Source organism: Osmerus mordax, chromosome 4 (genome assembly GCF_038355195.1).
Source record: "Osmerus mordax isolate fOsmMor3 chromosome 4, fOsmMor3.pri, whole genome shotgun sequence".
Classification (NCBI taxonomy): domain Eukaryota; kingdom Metazoa; phylum Chordata; class Actinopteri; order Osmeriformes; family Osmeridae; genus Osmerus; species Osmerus mordax.
In genome coordinates this window covers 10,781,684-10,802,279 of record NC_090053.1, presented here as the reverse complement: position 1 = coordinate 10,802,279, position 20,596 = coordinate 10,781,684, and the positions used below count along the sequence as shown (strand labels likewise).

At 44.4% G+C, this 20,596-nt stretch overlaps 2 protein-coding genes across 2 annotated transcripts; one reads left to right on the top strand and one right to left on the bottom strand.

The window, feature by feature from the left end:
- Positions 1-2,695: 2,695 nt before the first annotated feature.
- Positions 2,696-11,035, top strand: lmf2a (lipase maturation factor 2a). Its single transcript, XM_067234482.1, has 14 exons — positions 2,696-2,829; positions 3,548-3,801; positions 3,884-3,912; positions 4,195-4,388; positions 4,499-4,677; positions 4,823-4,961; positions 5,044-5,172; positions 5,251-5,356; positions 5,433-5,529; positions 5,679-5,861; positions 6,016-6,184; positions 9,471-9,582; positions 9,670-9,778; positions 9,934-11,035. Exons 1-14 carry the CDS (start codon positions 2,736-2,738, stop codon positions 10,387-10,389), a joined length of 2,250 nt encoding a protein of 749 aa, XP_067090583.1. The 5' UTR covers positions 2,696-2,735; the 3' UTR covers positions 10,390-11,035.
- Positions 11,036-11,140: 105 nt separating this feature from the next.
- Positions 11,141-14,605, bottom strand: LOC136941721 (inositol oxygenase-like). Its single transcript, XM_067234278.1, is given in 9 exon segments — positions 11,141-11,263; positions 11,603-11,783; positions 12,815-12,886; positions 12,978-13,087; positions 13,196-13,263; positions 13,323-13,485; positions 13,702-13,782; positions 13,885-13,962; positions 14,573-14,605. Coding segments are annotated over 9 exon segments (894 nt in total). The 5' UTR covers positions 14,591-14,605.
- Between the last annotated feature and the right edge of the window lie 5,991 nt (positions 14,606-20,596).

Below are 20,596 nucleotides of genomic sequence, written 5' to 3'. Positions count from 1 at the left end.
AGCTCTGCCAGCCTCTTTTCAGGCGGCTTCTGTAAGATCTTTTTCAGGTCTACCCACCTTTTAATTATAAGCCTCGTTTCAGCATCCTTCTGTGCTGCCTGCATCTTCCGGGCCCATCTCTGTTCTGCCAGTATCTGTGGCCCGCTTTTTACCGCCGGTGTCCGTTCTTTCTTTTTCTTATCCATCCGCTTCTTTTCTGGAAATCCGCTCATGTTCTCTGTTCTGTTGGGAAAGAAAAGTGACTGCAGTGTTGACATAGACTTTTAAAGTTATTTTACTCATTATGACCAACAGATATGACACATTGCTTTGTGACATCATAGCTACATTGTGACAACATTCTGACTCTCTGCTGGACATTTGAATCTCCGATGTTTTTCTAACATATGGCAAAAACATGGCGCATTCTGTGCTATCACTGTAAAACATTACAGCCTCATCAGAGGTGTTGTTAGACATACAACTCTACTGGGGCACAGGCCAAGTAGAGTTGGAAATTCAAGCTTGCTGCGCACAATGCACTACTAAACTCCCCTTGCTTAACCCATTATACAACAGTTCAGGGACGCAAGTTTGATATCAGCTTTGGCAGGGACATCAATGAGAGCGCACACATTTTTTCGCATTCATTTGAGCCCAAATACTGTTTTTTTTAGCTTCATGTAATAATGTTTTTATGTTTCAGTCAAAATAAGATGATCAGGCATCTCATTTAGAAACTATCTTTAGTTTTGTAATGTTTTCTTACCTATTCTGACTTGTGTGCCGAGTCTTCTGTGTGCGTGCTGCAGTGGCTATTTGGCAAGCTCAGAAGAGCGCGCTGACATGGAATTCGGTTTGTTTTCGGTTAAACACTTTTACAAGCATTGATTGGGATACTGCGTATTTTTTTTCCGGAATTATCAATCTAAATTAATGCACTGACTAATAAAGTAAATAGTTAAAACTCAAACTTTGGATTTTACTGGGGCACAGCAGATTTATACTGGGGCACGTGCCCCAGTTAAAAGGGTCTAACGACGCCCATGAGCCCCATAGTTAAGACCACTTCTTTTCAACTCAAAGCTCTGACAAGTTTTGGATTTTGGACTCAACTGTATGAGTTTTCGAAAATGAAACCTGCATTAATTCAATGGTTGACTGCCAGATGTGTTGATTGAACTTGGGTATGTAAGTTAAAAGTTGAAGAAAAAAAACTTGCGGAGATGGGAGCAAGATATTTTTTTTTTGCCGCCTCTTTTGAATTGAGGGAGCAACCATCCTCAGTTCTACTTTATGAGCGGACTGCGTTAGGGCTGAACTGCAGTGTGCACCGAGGTGAGTTCACATATCTTAAATCAAATATTTTCCATTTAACTTAGGCATAGTAATGTAATAACATTGAGAACATAACATAGGCCTACGTCTGCTTTTTAACGGCCTGGAAAGGCTAAATTCGTGGCCTTGATGTTAGCTAGCCCCACACACACACATTTTCTTTTTCATCAGTCATGCTTTGGATTAAAAGTAGCCTAACGTTATATTATGAACATAAATGTAGTGCCAATTGGTTTAGTTTTAAACCGCAATATTCTTTTTTTATTTCCTACGCCACAAAAACTAACAGAGTCCGTCTGTCCAATCAGGAGGGTCCGTCTTCTGCTAGATAGACCCTACCTTTTCCGTCAGAAGTTAATGTCGTTGTGTTTTCCTATTTGCCGTTGTGTTTTCCTATTTGCCGTTGTGTTTTGCCTATTTGCCGTTGTGTTTTTCTATTTGCCGTTGTGTTTTGCACTTTAGGGCCACCGTATAAAACGGAAGGTTTTAGACCAGAGACAAAAAAGGTGGAGCCACGTACCTTTGTCACGCCCCAAAATGTGCTGCGCGCTGTTCTGTGTATTTCCACAGAATTACAAAGAAGAACGTTATTGGAGCATATTAAAATTTTACCTGAAACTGCTCGTGCAAAAAAAGTTGGCACAGATGATGTTTCAAGAACTGTAGGGCCTAAATAATTATATTTTATTACATAATTTCAACACAAAATGATCAAAAACAGTCATTAGTAATCATAAAAACACATGGAAAAAGCATATATGGTATTGTATTATTATCCCAAACGATTTACCAAAAAGTGTCCCATTTTACCTGATATCACCCTACAGAAATATCAATTGTAAAAATGTCTGTATAAAAACGGACCCACCTGCAACCGACGCAAGCACACCACAATTCTGCATCCCCAGAAATTGTACCCTCTCTCAATGATAATTGGAATAAAGACCTGTTCAATTAAATGTACTCTTTCATCAATGTGAGCACATTCTCAGAATAATACAGCCCACCCCCTGCCTGTACAGAAAATAAGAGTCTGGGCCTGGCGAAAAGTCTTAAGAGAAACTTTCTATGTCAACATTTTTCAAAACGCCCCATGTTTAGGGGGCAGAAGAACTAGTTTTTTCAGCCTCACTTATTGAAAGCAAACATTTTCACTGCAGTATTTTTATTTGATTGATATGACTTGGCTTTAATTGTGAACTGTTCATGCTATTGAAATTTTACTACCAATTTGGGGAATTACATTTGACTTAACACCATAAGTGTAGTGACCTTTATTTTGAAACATTTTGGTTCACTCTACCGGAAAGCAGTTTCCTTGTAGCCTGCTGCTGAGGGTCCAGCTGTAAAAATACTTGCAAAGATCCATCGGGTTGGTTGAGAGCTGTGGCTGATCCACAAAGTAGCCTACACAGATAATGGGACACAACATGCTGCCGCGGCGTATGTTCCTCTGGTGTATGGCTGTCATCTATATGTTTGCTTTTGTCTCCCTTTACCTCCAGATACCAGGTGAGATTACTAACGTGATCGCTTTTACCTGGATGAGAATCCTCTTTCTGGCGATGTAGCTAGCTTCCTAGCTAAAGTTAGCTTAATGCAAATGCCTCGAACTTTCTGTACTGCTGATGCAAAGATGAAACTTAATTGTAAATGTTTGCACTAAGTGCCTTATATAACTAAAAGCTAAACTGAACAAATATATAAACGCAACATGTAAAGTGCTGTTTCTCGACCTGAAATCACAAAATGCCGCATGAAGATTATAGTTTACAATATATGACCTAGTGAATAAATTCTAATTGACTGTAACATGCGTTTTCATTTTCGTTCAGTTTAGCTAGTGCTTGGTTTGGAGAGATGACTTACTTTCCTGTAACTTGGGTTTGAGTTAGAACGGTTGCAAAATGTTGTCCTACAGTACCACTGAGTACTGTTTCTCTGTATATAAACTTTCTGGTAACTACTGGGTATCTTATCAGCTAGTGTGTTTTATATGTGTAATGAATTCATAGGTTTGTAGTGCTAGGCTAGAATTGTGTTCATTGTCTTTTCTTTAGGGAAATAGTTTAGTATTTTAGAAAACAGGATGTGCATTCTCTTCACCCATGTGCATTAATCACAATAAAAAACAAACAACAAAAAACATTTTGTAATAGAAATGCACACATTCAGATTGTACCAGTTGAGTCCAGCGTTGTGATGTGAATGCTTGTATGTGTGTTGGAAGGTCTCTATGGTAATGAGGGACTGTTGCCTGCACGGTGGCAGCTGAGATACAGCGGCAAGCCTCTGTTGGACCAGATTCTGTCCTCTCCTACTCTGTTATGGCTGGGGCCGAAGCTGGGCCTGGACACGCACACTGCCATGGAGCTGCTCTGCCTGGTAGGGGCAGCCCTTAGCCTGGCTGCTACACTGCTGGAGAGTCTGAGAGACAGCCTAGTCTATTTCTGTTTGTGGGTGCTGTACCTGTCTCTGTACCAGGTGAGTTACAGCAGGTATAGTCCATCTATCTATCAGCTTTGTATGTCAGGCAGAATTTGTAATCTCCAACACTCTGTCTTAGGTTGGCCAGGTCTTTCTCTACTTCCAGTGGTGAGTGTTCTCGAACCGAGTGTGATGGAGGGTGTGAGTGACGTCCCGAGTGTGTGTTTAATTAACAAACGGGTTCCATCTGGTGTGTGTCTGACAGAGTCTGACTACTGTGAGCAGTCAGTCTATATTTGCCATGTCATGACGACATCTAAGCAACTTCAGAGCACAACTGCTAAACAACCTCGGAGCATCACACACTATGAACACAAATTATTATTTCCTAGGCCACCTTCTCTCAATATTTTCTTATTTTTTTTCCCTACTTGCCCTGATGGTATTCAGGGACAACCTGCTCCTGGAGACAGGGTTCCTGTGCGTCCTCGTAGCCCCTTTGACATTGGTGCGGGGGTCGAGAGGGGTCAGGGAGCATGACCCGGTAACGTTCTGGTTGGTGCGTTGGCTGCTCTTCAGACTGATGTTTGCCTCTGGAGTGGTCAAACTTACCTCCCGCTGTCCCACCTGGTGGGGCCTCACAGGTGTGTGTGTGTGTGTGTGTGTGTGTGTGTGTGTGTGTGTGCGTGCGCTCCAAGACTCTTAACTCCTGGTATGTTTGTTGGCTTGACTCCAGTGTAATATGTGTGTTTAGCCCTGACCTACCACTATGAGACCCAGTGTATCCCTACACCCCTGGCCTGGTATGCCCACCAGCTGCCTGTGTGGTGGCACAAGCTCAGCGTGGTTGGCACCTTTGTCATTGAGATCGCAGCACCCTTCCTCTTCCTGTGCCCTCTACGAAGGCTCAGGCTTGGGGCCTTCTACATGCAGGTGTGTTTGGGGTTGGGGGTGGTGGTGGTTAGTTGTGTACATGTGAGTTGACTAGTTATTTCCAATCGTAAAACGTGATTAGATAACTTGAGGAACCAAACCGTTTGTCTCTTCGTTTCTTTGAGTGCCCTCTTGTGGTGTGTAGGTGTTACTGCAGGTGTTAATCATCACGTCTGGCAACTACAACATCTTCAACCTGCTGACTCTGGCTCTCTGTCTGTCCCTGTTGGACGATCAACACGTGCATTTCTGGCTACGCAGGTCACAGAAACCGAACAGCTGTGGTATGGTCATACACACACATCTATGCACACTTAGGTATTTTCTTGTGTGGGTGTAATGTCCATCCTCCTTGTTTCCATTCAGGTTCCAAGGTGTTTTCTTGGGCCTGTTTGATGGTGGAGCTGGCAGTGTGGTCTCTGATGTTCTATGGAGCAGTCATATGCTTTGAGCTGCAGTTGGACTGGGACAAAGGGAGTGTCCGCTCAAGGACAGGTGTGTGTATATATGCGTGTATGTGTGTGTGTCTAGACAGTACCAATCTGAGATTGTTTTGCTTTTTCAATCTTGCAGCATTCACCTACCACCAGTTTAACCAGTTCCTGAAGACTGTCACCATTCCCAGTGTCTGGTTGGGCATCCTCTCTCTTACCTGGGAGGCGGTCACTGCCATGTTCAGGTGTGTGTCCTCACAAAGGAACTTACAAAGGTGTGTAAAAAGTCTTGTCAACGGTTGTTTGTGTGTGTTTTCTCAGGTGTGCGTGTGTTCAAGGCTTTCTGAAGAGATTCTGGGGGACTCTACAGTGGATAGTGTTTGCTGCTGCTGCTGCCTCCATTTTCGCCGTCAGTCTGGTGAGTGACCTGGCTGGTCGAGTCCCCCTCCCCTCGTCCACACATGTTGCATGGGTGATACGTTAGGGATCGGAGCCAAACGGGTGCATCCACCTCTGACATTCTACAGGACGAAGAGTGAGGTGTTTGCGTTGACTGTTTCCCTCCAGGTGCCTTTCACCTACGTGGAGTACGACTCTAACGCCAGCCTGTGGCCGGGGGTCCGCCGGGCGTACGAGGCGGTGGACCGCTACCAGCTGGTCAACTCCTACGGCCTGTTCAGGAGGATGACCGGGGTGGGGGGGCGACCTGAGGTGGTCATCGAGGCAAGCATGGACAGAGTGACGTGGACGGTGAGAGACTGGGGAGTACGGAGTGGAACGAGTAGAGGGGGAAGCAAGGGATGGGCTTGTTTTTTTTAAATGGTCCGGCTTCGGTTTATTGGATTGTGTGCGGTCAGTGGATACGTAGCACACCTGTTAACCCTGCAACCACATCCACCTGCAGGAGATCGAGTTCATGTATAAGCCAGGGAACATGAGTGCCCCCCCTGCGGTGGTTGCTCCCCACCAGCCCAGGCTGGACTGGCAGATGTGGTTTGCTGCCCTGGGACCCCACACACAGGCCCCGTGGTTCACCAGCCTCGTGTACAGACTGCTGCAGGGCAAGAGAGACGGTACACACATTCTCTCTCTCTCTCTCTCTCTCTCTCTCTGTCTGTCTGTCTGCCTGTCTGTCTGCTGTTGCATGCTGGGAGTGAGTGTGCGGAGCGTCTGGAGGGTGGCTGTGAGTGTGGCTGGATACCCTGCTGTTTGGTTTGTGTTGCTGTTTTTTCATACTGTATTCCCTTTACCAGGTCTGTGTCACTGGTCTGTTCGTCACAAGCACTGGTTTGGTTTCGGGGGGGCTTGGGGGGGGTGGGGAGATCGGGAATCTGCAGCCAACTTTTTTACATGGGTACATGAGTGTAAAAAACGCCTCCTGGATGAATAGCGCAATAGTACTGCTTCTTGATGCTGTACACAAAGCAAACATGCTAGTAGAGCAGGGGATTGTGCTGAAGGACACCCAAACACAAGTGTTCCCCTTACAAACCCAGCTAAAAGGGTCACGCTTTCCAATGTGCCTCCTTTTCTTAGAGACGCTGTTTTAGAACGGGAGCTATCCCGACATGGTCAGCTAGTCTCGGCGATCAAGAAACTATCCATGGGTGGAAAGTCTGTGTTAATGAGACACGCAGTATCGCATAGAAGAAAAGTTCACATGATACTAACAATGGATTATGGAAAGCTAAACATTGCCTTCAGATTTAAGATGGAAGGCTATGATTATGTGATTTTTTTTCTACCACCGAAAGGATGAAAGGTTTTGGATGTGGAAGGGAGGGACATCTAGTGCGTTCGTGCCCAGCGCAGGGGAGCAAAGACCAACAGCTTGACGGCCCAGCTCAGGCAGATGAAGGCCCTAGTGATGCCCCATAGACGGGACATGAAGCCCCGGGAGGGGAAGCGGGTAGTGGTGAGATTGATGTGAACGGTGGAAGGGAGGAGGTGGGGCAAGAGGACGCGAGTGTCAGTAGGCCGGAGTTGGAGAGCGAAGAGGACGATAACGAGATGGGCAAGGAAACGGCCGAGGCCGTGGCAGAGTCTTTACTAACCAATGAGGAAACCAAACTAATGGACGAAGAGGCAGCACTCAAAGTCCCTACAACCAAGCAAAAGTCAGGAACGGGAGACACAGGATTGAAACCTAAAAGAAAGACCAAGCGGGCCAGTCAGCTAAAAAGGCATCCCTGGCGAGCAGGAGGTAGACAACGGGTGCACAATAGAGCATATTAAGCTCCTTTCTAGAGAACACAAAGGGGAAAAAGAATGTGCAAGTGGGAGATCACTTTTCTGACACTTTTTTATTTATTGAATCTGCCATCTCGCTCATGAAAACTACTGAAGGGGAGTCCATGACGAGCCAACAGGTCTGCAGGCTCAAGAAAATTGTACAGAAACTGAAACTTACACCTTTTGCTAATGAAGTTCAATTGTCGCAATCATGAGCTCGGTTTAATTTTTTTCAGGGATATTGTGTATGTTAAACAAACTGTCTAATGGTGGATATAAAGATTGCATCTTTAAACCTTAACGGGGCCGAAGTGCCAAAAAAAGAGCAACTTTATATGAGCTGATAAAGGTGAAGCCTCGAGATGTTATCTTGATAAGGAGACCCACAGCGATGCTGCCAATGAAGTAGATTGGCGTAGGAGTGGGTGGGGAATGGGGTACTCAGTCATAAAACTTCCATTAGTGCTAGGGTGGCAATACTGTCCGCCAAAAACTTCTCACCAGCCTCCTATGAAGTGGAGGACAGGCTGTTAAAAGTGAAAGCTAAGTTTGAAAATGTAACGTGTATTTTGTAAATGTCTATGCACCAATGGCAGCCGCAGAACGGCTGATTCTTTTGGACAAGTTGTCCGAAACACTTTCTGAATGCAATATGGAGGAGTATCTATTTCTTGGTGGGGATTTTAACAGCACGATAAGTGATTCAGACAGAAACCATACAGAACCCCACATGGCCTCCTGCTGTAGCCTGGTGCGCCTAGTTGAGGCCCATGAACTATGTGATGTATGGCGGAATCTAAATGGTGACACTAGACAGTATACTTGGGCTTGGTAAACCTAGGGGAAACACTGAGAGAGAACTTGTCCTTTTTGTGAGTATAGAGAAACAATTTTCCACTGCTTCATGGAATGCGACAGACTGCGCATACAGTTCTTTTGTCACTAGATAAGTTGTTCCGGGCTTTGGGAGATGTCTTTAGTATCTCCGGTTTCATTGTAGGCCATCCCTACTGGAAAAAAGACGAGATGCATTGGGACAGGCCAAGTTGGCAATCTACCGCAGTAGAAGATGCAAGGTGGACACTGGGGTGGTGCAAAATTTGGTGAAGGCTAGGATAAGGTGGGAATACAGGTTTTACAAAGCCGTTTGAACTTAGCAACGGATGTTGCTAAGTTCAAACACATTTGGGGGTGGGAAAGAGCACTCTGTTGCATAGAGGAGGAGGAACTAGTGTTTGTGGATGCCTTAAGCTAGACGTTCTGCTTGTGTCAATTAGTGCTAATGCCTGTTGTCTTGTGTTAGCCTGGTCCTAACCGGACCCTAGTACATTTCATTTGTACAGAGGGTCTGGGATCGCTCCATTGACAAGCGTTAACTTCCTTGAAGGTGGGTACTCTGATGAAGTTTAAAACTATTGGATCTGCCCAGAGCCACTCTGATCTGCCATAACCAATCGCTAGCGTTCGCCTTAGCCAAGTCCTCTACTGTAATGGAGCTAGCTGTCGTAGCTGGAAAATCAAACTTTTCCCGAACCCCGTGGGGAGGAGGGCCAAAACATCATGGCCACCAACAAAAGATTGTTCTTGCTCCGGCTTTACCTTTTGGATATTCGGCAGCGTTGCCACAACAGACCGAATGAATGGCTTTGCTCGCATCTTTCTCCGCCGCCATTACTGAACTACAACTCAAACTAGCACACGACATCAACGTCATCGTTCTCAGCCACTCCCTCTGTTCGCTGATTGGCCATACAAAAAATGGATTTGAGAAAACCGACTTATATGCCGAATTCCCAGACCTAGTACAGAAGCAAAATCTAAATTGAGCGGAAGTACGTAGGAGGGCAGTGCCAGGCTAGTCTTGTGTGTGTTTGAATTGGGTTTTTTGTTTTGTTTTTTTATGTATTGTTGTGCTCTGTGTGTACATAGAATAGTGTAATGTCCAGCCAATCCATAAGGGACAAATAAAGGTGTGTTGAAACTCAAACTCTCTCTTTCTGTTTCGCTCTCTCTCTCTCACTCTCTTTCTCTCACTCACTCCCTCCCACACACACACACACACACACCACACTTTTTTTTAGACAGTCCGTGTGTGAACCAGATCTTTTTTTCTGTGTTTCCGTCCAGTCATTGAGCTGATCCAGTCCGATGTGTCTCGCTACCCATTCCTGCAGCAGGCTCCCTCCTACATCCGAGCCCACCGCTACAAATACTGGTTTACAGAGCCCAAGTCTGATGGGTCAGCACACACACACACACACACACACACTCTCTTTTACCTGAATTTTTGTGTGCTTGTATGTAACACACTCTGCCTTGTTCGTAGCTCGTACCCTGACCGATGGTGGAGGAGGGTGTACTCAGAGGAGTTCTATCCCACAGTGCACCTGGGTGACACCTTCCTGGAGAGCATGCTCAGTCAGCATGGGCTCAAGGTAAACACCAGAACGTAAACAACAAGCATGTAGGAAAACACAATCAGCAGCACTGACAAACTGCTGTGCCCACTGGTTTTGAGGTGGTATTGGTCTCATTCTGGTGTGTAGGGACTTGTAACCTGACTGTGTGTTGTGATGGTGTGTGGTGACAGGACAGGTCTCCTCCCCGGCGTGTTCCAGAAGCCCCTCTGGCCCAGGCTGTGAGGTGGGTACGCTCCCAGGTGAGGGGTGTGTCGGCCCCTCTGCTGCTCTGGAGCCTGTTTGCCTGCAGTGCCACCATCTGTCTACTCCGGGGACTGCGCCACTCCTGTGCTACTAAACACAAACACAAACCCACCGCAACCAATTCTGACCACACGGACACCATACCTGATGGTAACTCCTCGCTGGAGGAAGAGCACCAAGAGCAGGAGGGGAAGGAGCTGAGAGATGATACAGTAGAGGAAGAGAATTGTGAAGGAAATAGTGTAGCAGAGGAAGACAAGCAGATGGAGGAGGATGATGAGGAAGAAGAGGGCAAGGTGAGTGAAAAGGATGACATGGAAATGCTACGAAAGAGAAATATTACGTGTGAGGATGAGAGGCAGGGCAACTCCCCAGTTAGTTGAAGGCTATCTGTCCAAATTACCTGTTTGTCTTATTTTCTCTGACTAGAAAACAGATTGTATTTTTCATGTTTTCAGTCTGAGAAAATAAAACATTTGTCACGCATGTCACACCTGCCTGTGAGTTATTAAATATTCTGCATCCTCTACCTTTCAGACTGTATGGCCTACAGATATCTTACTAGCCATTTTCTAACTGTTTCTGCTTGTCTCCACTGGTTACAGTTGTGCCAAGATGATGTTTGGTGATGTATTATGTACGTCGTGTGATCGTGTTGTCATGGTTGATAATGTCAATCTCGGTTTGTCATGATTATAGGGGCACTTCTGTGGTAAGAATCAGACAATGGAGGAGAACATATGATAGAAAGTGTCATATGTAAAAAAATATCATGTTCTTTTTGATACTATGCTGACAATCAAGAGAACATACCTTTTGGTATAGTTCCATGTTTTTGTGTCTTGTGTGTGTTAAATGTTTGCTATGCCTCTAAGATACTGTAAGTATTTTAACCAACTGCACTATTTCCCATTTCCACAAATGGTTTTTTTTTCTACTTTTGTCAGTGTTGCAAAAAAGTACATCGCAAAACTATATCTTTTGGACACTTTTTTGTATCATTTATAATAAAGCAAAAATTGTCACATACTTTTACTTTTTATTGTTTAATTGTTTAATTAATCAAAATTGTATGAACAATATAGGCATTTCACAAGGAAAAAAAGGGAAGGTGCTTTAGAGCGTGTGTTTCAGTTACCACCGCAGAACTCCAGGGCAGTACTTGTTGATGAGAGACTGGTAGTAAGGCTTGAGGTTTTCAACATCAGGCAGATCTGTGCTTTTAGTGTAGAGGTCAAACTTACTGTAGAGGGCACAGAACAAAGGTCAGATCAGAGACAACGGCAACAAACCATTTAGAGAGCACGTGTGTTAGAGGGACCTACAGTTAGGTCCATAAGTATTTGGACATTGACACAATTTTCATCATTTTGGCTCTGTATACCACCACAATGGATTTGAAATGAAACAATCAAGATGTGCTTTAAGTGCAGACTGTCAGCTTTAATTTCAGGGTATTTACATCCAAATCAGGTGAACGGTGTAGGAATTACAACACATTTTATATGTGCGCCCCCCCCCCCCCCCTTTTTAAGGGACCAAAAGTAATTGGACAATTGGCTGCTCAGCTGTTCCATGGCCAGGTGTATGTTATTCCCAGGGCAGCATGTGTAGGTCTTTGTCATTGCACAGGTGCATGTAGTCGCCATGGGAATGCCAGGGGTAGAAGGAATGGAAGCGGATCATATAGAGACCCTGGGGGAGAGGGTGGAAACAGGTGAAACTCGGTCATTCACTCCCTCACCTACACTTGTTGAACTTCATGACTGTAGAGATGCTCTGGAACAAAACATTTACATTACATTACATTTACATTTATTCATTTAGCAGACGCTTTTATCCAAAGCGACTTCCAAGAGAGAGCTTTACAAAGTGCATAGGTCACTGATCATAACAACAAGATAGCCAAAAAACATCGCGAGTAGCCAAAACATGAAGCACACATTGTGAACAACCAAAGTAAGTGCCAAAGGGAAGAACCATAAGAGCATGTAGTTAAACAAGTCACAACCAAACAACATGAACAGCTATAAGTGCAAGTGTACCTGTGGAAAAAAGCAAGCAACAGTAATAAAACAATATATCACAGCGAGAACCAAAAATCTAAATCAGTTACCACTAACCACAAGAGCAACAAGTCTCTAAGCAAGAGTCATTGTGATCCTTGAGGAAACTAACATCGGGTCAAGCGAACCGTTCCTAAGTACCGTTGTACTCCCGGAACAAGTGCGTCTTGAGCCTTTTCTTGAAGGTGGAGAGACAGTCAGTGTCTCTGATGGAGGTGGGGAGTTGATTCCACCACTGGGGGGCCAGACAGGAGAAGAGCTTGTGTTGGGACCGGGCGGTCTTGAGCGGTGGGACCACCAGGCGGTTGTCTGAAGAAGACCGTAGGTGGCGGGTGGGGGTGTAAGGCTGCAGGAGAGACTTGATGTAGACGGGTGCAGTCCCGTTCACTGCTCGGAAGGTCAATACCAGGGTCTTGAATCTGATACGGGCCATGATAGGTAGCCAGTGGAGAGAGATGAGGAGCGGGGTAACATGGGAGCGTCTGGGTAGATTGTAGACCAGGCGGGCCGCCGCGTTCTGAATCCTCTGAAGAGGGCGGGTTGCACATGCTGGGAGACCAGCGAGCAGAGAGTTGCAATAGTCCAACTTGGAGAGGACGAGTGCTTGGACTAGCAGCTGGGTGGAGTGCTCAGACAGGTATCTCCTGATCTTCCGGATGTTGTAGAGGGTGAAAAACAAGATACGTTGGGAGTATGCTTCTCGTGTTGAGGTCAGAGGGTACTGTATCTGCTGTGTAGATACTCACCATCATGGCCCCAGGACATCAGCACATTGTCCAGCCCACAGTTGGAATTGTAGATCCCACACTCAGTACTAGAGAGACACAGAAGGAAGGAGACCCTGAATCAAAGGGCCACAGCTTGAACCAATTTGATGGGATGTTTGAAGAGAGACATTATTGTACTTGTAAGCGGGGTTTTCCTCGTCTGGGCTGTCCAGGAACGTTTTGTCTCTGAAGACGATGCCGTTTTGAAACCTGCAGCCCACTGGGAATGTGTCCCAGACTACAGCCCACTGCAATACAGCATCACAGTTAGCCTAGCATGGCCTATCTTAGCCTAGCCTAGTTTAGCCTATCATGGCCTAGCCTGGCTAAGTAAGTCCATGTGTTTCACCTCTCACCTGGGGTTCCCCCCACAGTGCCATTATCTTCCCGATGTCATGGATCAGACCCACCAACTGGAACCAGTCTAGGGGAGGGGACCTGTTAGACTTGTGTGTTTGTGTGTTGGAGGTTGTGCACGTTTACCTTTGTCTGGGTGTTCTTTGCGTATGCCCTCAGCAGTCTGGAAGGCATGGAAGGAGTTGGGAAAGTCCACATCAGGATCAGATTCATCCACCAGCTGGTCCAAAGACATGATGGCCTCCATCACCCCCATCTGGGCATGTCCACAGTTGGACCAATCAGAGTACTGCAGAGGCGGAGGAGAGGGCGAGGGGGAGAGAGAGAGAAGGTCATGGTAGTATTACAGGTGGGCGTATTCAGCTGTCCTTTTCTTCCGCACATTGCGTATCTGCTTTCGAAACATTTCTGTTCTGATTTCTGTGAAACATGACTTGGTACAAAATGAACTTTTCCGAGTGGAGCAGAGTGTTTTTTCTTTGCCATACTCTCCCAGCACACAAACCTTTTGTTTGACAAAGTCCAGGGTCTGGTTGGTGTGCTTCAGCTTGTACGTGTTTAACACACAATCGATCAGACTCCCACTCTGTCACACACACATACACACACACTGTTGTGCACACAAAGTACCCACAACAAACCCTTAAGACCCCCTTCACGACCTGTTGGAAGACGAGCTGACGTTCACCTCAAAGTTCCTGTACTCAGCCTGGTCTTTAGAGTCAGTCTCCAGATTTGGTCGATATGCCAGAGACGGATCTGGGCCCTTGGAACACATAGACAAACAGGCTGATGTATACGGCTGATACAGACATTAGATGGCCAAACAGACAGACACAAATGAGACATCTTTTTCGCAAGAAAACATGCATGCTGTTTTGAAAACTCCATCTGAACTAACCTAGGCATAGTACTCTGTCCTATAACCCTGTTTCATGTTGAATATGGATCATAGATCCATATTGTGGATTTATCCCTTTAAATCCATTGAAACGTCTGATAGTGAGGTTTGGCATAGGCTTAATAAAACCACAAAACTGTAATTCGTCTTCAATTCTAAGTAGCTGCAAAATATGGTTGCAAAAATAAATATATACCAATAAAAAGCTAACTAGTTGGTTCCATTGTCCTGTAATAGGCAGGCCTGAACCAACACACTAGAGGACATGTATACTATTAACATCAAGCATAATATGTTGCTGAATGATGTTCATGTTGTTGCATGATGTATTGAAGCATCTGCGAGCATGTGTCATCTTATAGTCTATGAAATGTTACTTGTCACAGTGCTAGCCCATGTCAAAGACCTTCCTATGCTAAAACCCTTACCTAAAAGAGACACAAATACCAACACAGTATTGCTCTGTCTGACGTACAAGGTTAACGACCCTCATTTTGAGTGGAAGAGTAGTCCCAGGAGATGAGGATGTGTGTGAGAGGCAGCTCTTTTTAGCTGGACTGCTGTCAAACTCCTCTATATCTGTCAGTCCAGCATTTCTGCACAGGTTGTACAGGAAATGTAAACACACCAATGTGTTCACGATTAGCAGGAGCAGAACAAGAATTGCAGGAGCAGAAAACGATTTGCAGAAATTTACAGAAATAAAGGTTCATCGGTTGTCCTTCACATTCACACACTGTTGTCTTTATACTTAACAGATCATATACTGGACTGGGGGTCAGATGGCTGAGCGGTTAGGGAGTCGGGCTATTAATCAGGTTGTTGGTGTGATTCCTGGCCATGCCAAATGACGTTGTGTCCTTGGGCAAGGCACTTCACCCTACTTGCCTCGGGGAGAATGTCCCTGTACTTTCTGTAAGTTGCTCTGGATAAGAGCGTCTGCTAAATGACTAAATGTAAATGTAAACATACAATGTCCCAAAGGCCCAACTCCTTCTCAGGTCACCTTCTGGCAGCAACCTTGCAGCTGGGTTTCACTGTGCAACCAGGCCTACCAAGCTGCTGCTGGGCCCAGGGTTGATTGTAATGGCACACTGGGACTTGCAGATGACCTGAAATAAATATTTGTCTTTCTGCTGTGTAAGATGTAGGCCTACTGCTTTTAACTTGAGTTGAACGCTGTTAAACACTGCCATGGTCAGCAAACACTTGCCATGTCTACTTCAGAAAGGATACTGTTCACAGCTGTATGAGTCAATAGGACATTACCATTACCTGAATGACTTGTGATCGGGAGGTTATGCCTGTTCTGATGATGGCATAAACCATGTTAGATTGTTGGCTCTATGTGCATTGTTTGGGTCTCCTCTCCATTGTCTTCTGTTTTGTCTTTGGTTCTGTTGCAGGATGGCAGGCAGGTAGAGGAGCTGTGATTCCTGCAGGGGCACACCTGTGATCTGTGCCTTGGTCCTTAATAAGCTGTGCCCTAACAAGCTGGGTCTCTCCATTACTAGCAGGAACATCATCACTGTTTGCTTTTTAGTGTGTAATGATTCTATTCACTCTACACTTGCACTGATCCCACACCCATTCCATACACTTCTAATTTACCAACCATTTCTTTGTAAGCACTTTTTATTAAATAAATACATTGTTATCCTTATTACCGTGGCTTGTCACTTCCTGAAGTTCTTATCTAATCTTCCTATGAATCAAGTTATGACAGCATTAAACAAGCCCTGGTTGGCTACACACCTCATGTCGGTCTTATACAGATGTGTGTATTGGCACTGTATTGGATATTCAATTCTTCTGCCTCTCTCCATCTCCCCCTGGTCCTCCCCCAGCACCAAAGGTGTGCCCAGAGGCCAACACCTGTGACATAACCCTGAGACTGCCCATACACACAACCCATGTACAGTTCAAACAGTACATGGAGTCTAGGATAATACAGTCACCCACCTTTGGGCAGGCATAATGTCACAGCCACAAACGTGACCCCGTTTTTGGTTTTGCCCTGCCCTACTGTGTCCGTGTCTGCCATTGTCTTCACCTGTGTCTCATTCAGTGGTTTCAGTTCTTGTTTGTATTATCATGTAAACCTGTGTCTTGTTTGGTTCTGTGTATTTTAGGTTCCTGTTTTGTCCAGTCTTGTCCTTACCCTTGTTAACGTGAGTACCCTGTCCAGTGCCGGTCCTTCCTATAGGCGACATAGGCAGCCGCCTAGGGCAGCATGAAGAGGGGGTGCTGTTGATAAATCTTGCCTAGGGCACCATATGTACGAGGACCGCTACTGACCCTGTCTGTTTCCCAATTAAAAGAATAAACCCTTTGTTTGAGGCAATGTCTGGCTACTCTCCTGCGTTTGGGTCCTACGCCACCACACACTGTAACACATAAGGCATATTTGAATTAAAGACATCAAATTAAATTGTATAACCTTACTTTTAGAGTGTTTGATTTTAAAAGGGTTTCTAAGTAGCATTGGCTTCTGAGTGTAGGTGGCAACCTACAGATATTACCGATGGACTTACAAAAATGTCTATTATAATTCTTTTAACTTCTCTGTAATCAATGCATCTGCAGTCGTATCCCAGAATGGAAGCTCAGTTCAAATCTAGTATTTTTCACCCGTTACCAAGACACTGTAGCCTAATGATGGTACATTGTGTTAGTTTGGAGTATGTTATTAGGCTGAATGTAGGAGAAAGTGTATTACATGAGAAGGAAATGTATCAAAAGATTATGGTGTGATTTCCCAGATAATAAAAATTGTGTTACCCATATAGATGGTGTAACTAAAGGGTCAACGACCTGAGCGTCAGGTCACCTCATAAAAGTAGAGGGCGCATTGCGTAATTTGTTATGGAAAATCATCCCTAGTGAGCGGGCGCTATGAAGATAAATGAAAGTTGAAAAATTATCACAATTATTTTATTAGTAGACTAACACTGCATTGCGAGAGCAGGTTTCTGCTCTTTCGTGTTTTTCTGCTGACATTGACATTGAGAACTTAGGTTGGACATCTTTGAACAGTGCTAGTTCATGACTATACCATATCAAGCTTGATTGTCCATTTACCTACCATTTAGTTAGCTGATGATTAGCAGTGTACAATATTTTGTGTTAACTGGGTTCATAGGAAGATTAGATTTGATGTTCCTGCTAGTAATGGAGAGACCCAGCTTGTTAGGGCACAGCTTATTAAGGACCAAGGCACAGGTCACAGGTGTGCCCTTGCAGCAATCACAGCTCCTCTACCTGCCTGCCATCCTGCAACAGAACCAAAGACACAGAAACAGAACACAGAGAGAGGAGACCCAAACAATGCACAGAGCCAACAATCTAACATGGTTTATACCATCATCAGAACAGGCATAACCTCCCGATCACTACAAGTCATTCAGGTAATGTCCTATTGACTCATACAGCAGTGAACAGTATCCTTTCTGAAGTAGAGCAATGGCTAGTGTTTGCTGACCATGGCAGTGTTTAATAGCATTCAACTAAAGTTAAAAGCAGTAGGCCTACATCTTACACAGCAGAAAGAAAAATATGTATTTCAGGTCATCTGCAAGTCCCAGTGTGCCATTACAATCAACCCTGGGCCTAGCAGCAGCAGCTTGGGTAGGCCTGGTTGCACAGTGAAATCCAGCTGCATGGTTGCTGCCAGAAGGTGACCTGAGAAGGAGTTGGGCCTTTGGGACATCATAGATGATCTGTTAACCCTCGTGCCGCCTTCGGGTCACATGACCCAAAGGTTCATAACGAACCATCGTTGTGTTTACCCAATTTTACCCAATACAAAAACAAATAAAAATAATTTTCTTTTAACCTTCGCAATGTGGGGGGTCTGAGACAGCCATACGGTTAAAAGAAAATGCTTCACTTTGTTTTTGTATGAGGTAAATTTGTCGCAATACGATGGTGGGTCACAATGACTGATGGGTCAGAATGACCCGAAGATAACACAAGGGTTAAGTATAAAGACAACAGTGTGTGAATGTGAAGGACAGCCGATGAACCTTTATTTCTGTCACCTTGGCTGTGTATTTCACTTTTCTAGGTCTATAAAAGGAAGATGACCGGTCAACAAATTGGCATCACAATATATTGGCACGAGAACCTATCACTTCATAACTGCTACCTCCAATCACTGTACATATTGTCCTGTCACTGAACATACTGTCCTGTAACTGTAGGCTACATACGTTTGCACTGGCACCAATTACTGTTATATGTAGTTTTATATGGCATCATGGTCCTGGGGGAATAGGTTTAGTGTTTATTTTGTATTTATTTAGGAGGTTTATTATATGTTAGCTTGTCATAGGTGTACACTTGTTCTGAGTACTTATTTGTCATGTTATGCCAGGTTGTTTTGCGTTGTCTTGTCCTAAGAATTTCAGTGCACAGTCTGACCCTGTGTTGGTCTGTGCATCTGACATTAAAAGACTTGAACTTGAAACTCTGTTTCGTTTTTATTATGTACAACCATATGCAATTGAAAATGACAAAGTTTGCGCATTTGCGCACAATACTGAGGCAACGCAATCGCAGTGCAAGGGAAGTTCACAAAGCTCCAAGCCAGACAGCCTGATATTACTGCATTTATTTGTCTCTGCACCAATTGTTATATCATAGAGTATTGCAATTGGTTAGCTAACTAGCTAACCAATATTGTATTTGATAGTAGCCTAGCTCGCACGAGCATCCTAAGACCTACTTTACTTACGTATTAGATGTTACAATTGTTGTCGTAATTTCCCATCGGAGATTCAAGAAAGCAGACTTGCAAGAAAACCAGACGCTGATTGAGCCAAACCAGGCGTTAATTTCGTGTGGTTTGATAGACACGTCTCAAAAAAGCACGCGTTTATTTAGACGCGTGCTTTGTGACAAGGTTCAATTTGAGGCGAAAAAGACGCCGACTTTGTATGGAAGTCGGCGTAATGGACGCCGTCTTTGCATGCAAAGTCGGCGTCAATTACGCGTGGTTGACACACGGGGGTGTCTTAATACTTGCCCACTTGGCCTTCCATACACTTGGCCGACGCTTGGCGTAGCGGCGTCCGTGATTGTCAGACGCTTGGCGTGTTTACATATTCTCTTGTCCTGCCATTTGAATTTGTATGTGTCAGGCAATTGTTTCTTATAGCCGGCGTCGCTATTTTAGTATGCAGGATGGGTTTACAAAAGGAGAAGCTAAACCAATGAGTTTGATTAGCCTCCTATACTTGCTCAGGTTAGGTGCGCTATGTTTATTTGCATTTAAAATACCTTTGTTATTATTTGCTCTGAAGGTAGCGTTTGTTTCTGTATTGATTTTGTTACATTGTCATAACGTATTGATTATCTTACTATTTTGATAATAAACTATGTTTTTGCATTTAAAGTTACTTGTGCCTGCTTTCAATGTTTGGACAATATTATTTGCTGGAGTCCTACTTTTATTTAAAAAAAAATTATATAAATATTGGATTTAGTGCTAGTTGGCACAGCAAGTAAACTAACAATTTAGTGAAGGATATACACATTTGTTTTTACTTATTCTCCAAACTATCATATTCTTACTCAACAACGATGATAACATTGGCAAACACCAATGACAGCTAGCCTGCCTAGCCAGCCAGTTGCACAGTTTCCTTAAGGCTTTTTAAATTATAGTTTCAAAGTAAAAACGAATGGGTGAAATTTCTTGGTTAGTTACAACTTTTAATTGACAAAATTGACAACAGATGTTAAAAAAACTTGACTTTAATCGAAGGATCGCCTCACATGGTCACTTCCGGTCGCACGAGATGATAATACTAGACATTCTCTGATAATACCGATATGGCATAATGGTGAGCTAGCTGCTTACCTAGCTATCCACATAATGTCAGACGCTTGGCGTAGCGGCGTCCGTGATTGCAGACGCTTGGCGTAGCGGCGTCCGTGATTGTCAGGCGTAGCGACGGTTGTATGTTGTTCTGGAGTGTGAGGGCACTAATCACCCCCCATACTAGGTCTTCCATAGAACGCACCTAATTTGACAACCACTCGTCACTCACTACTCAACTCTTGATTTGCCAACTGTGCGCCCCACAAGATGCAAAGTTTTTTTTTTTACGCATTTAGCAGATAGATAAACATATGAAGGATGTTAACTTTTACAATGCGATTTTTTTCCAATCAGTAATTACATACATGTTAAACAGCCTTTAGATTTTTCATTTTTATCTCACACACTTCTGCCACGGGGTGCCACCCCTCAAAATCTCCTGCCACCCTCTTGCCACCCCATGAATATGGTTCTATATCCGCCCCTGACGGTCAGTAGGCTAGCTCACTATAATTTTGTCCGGAACTTGAGTTACTCCTACAAACAAATGCTTCGTAACTAAAAAGTTTTTTAATTGACAAAATGGACAACACATATAAACAAACTTAATTCAAGCGACAAACTTGCCGTAGCCTACTCCATCCAAACCCGGTCGAGTGTGGTAGATTATGGCCG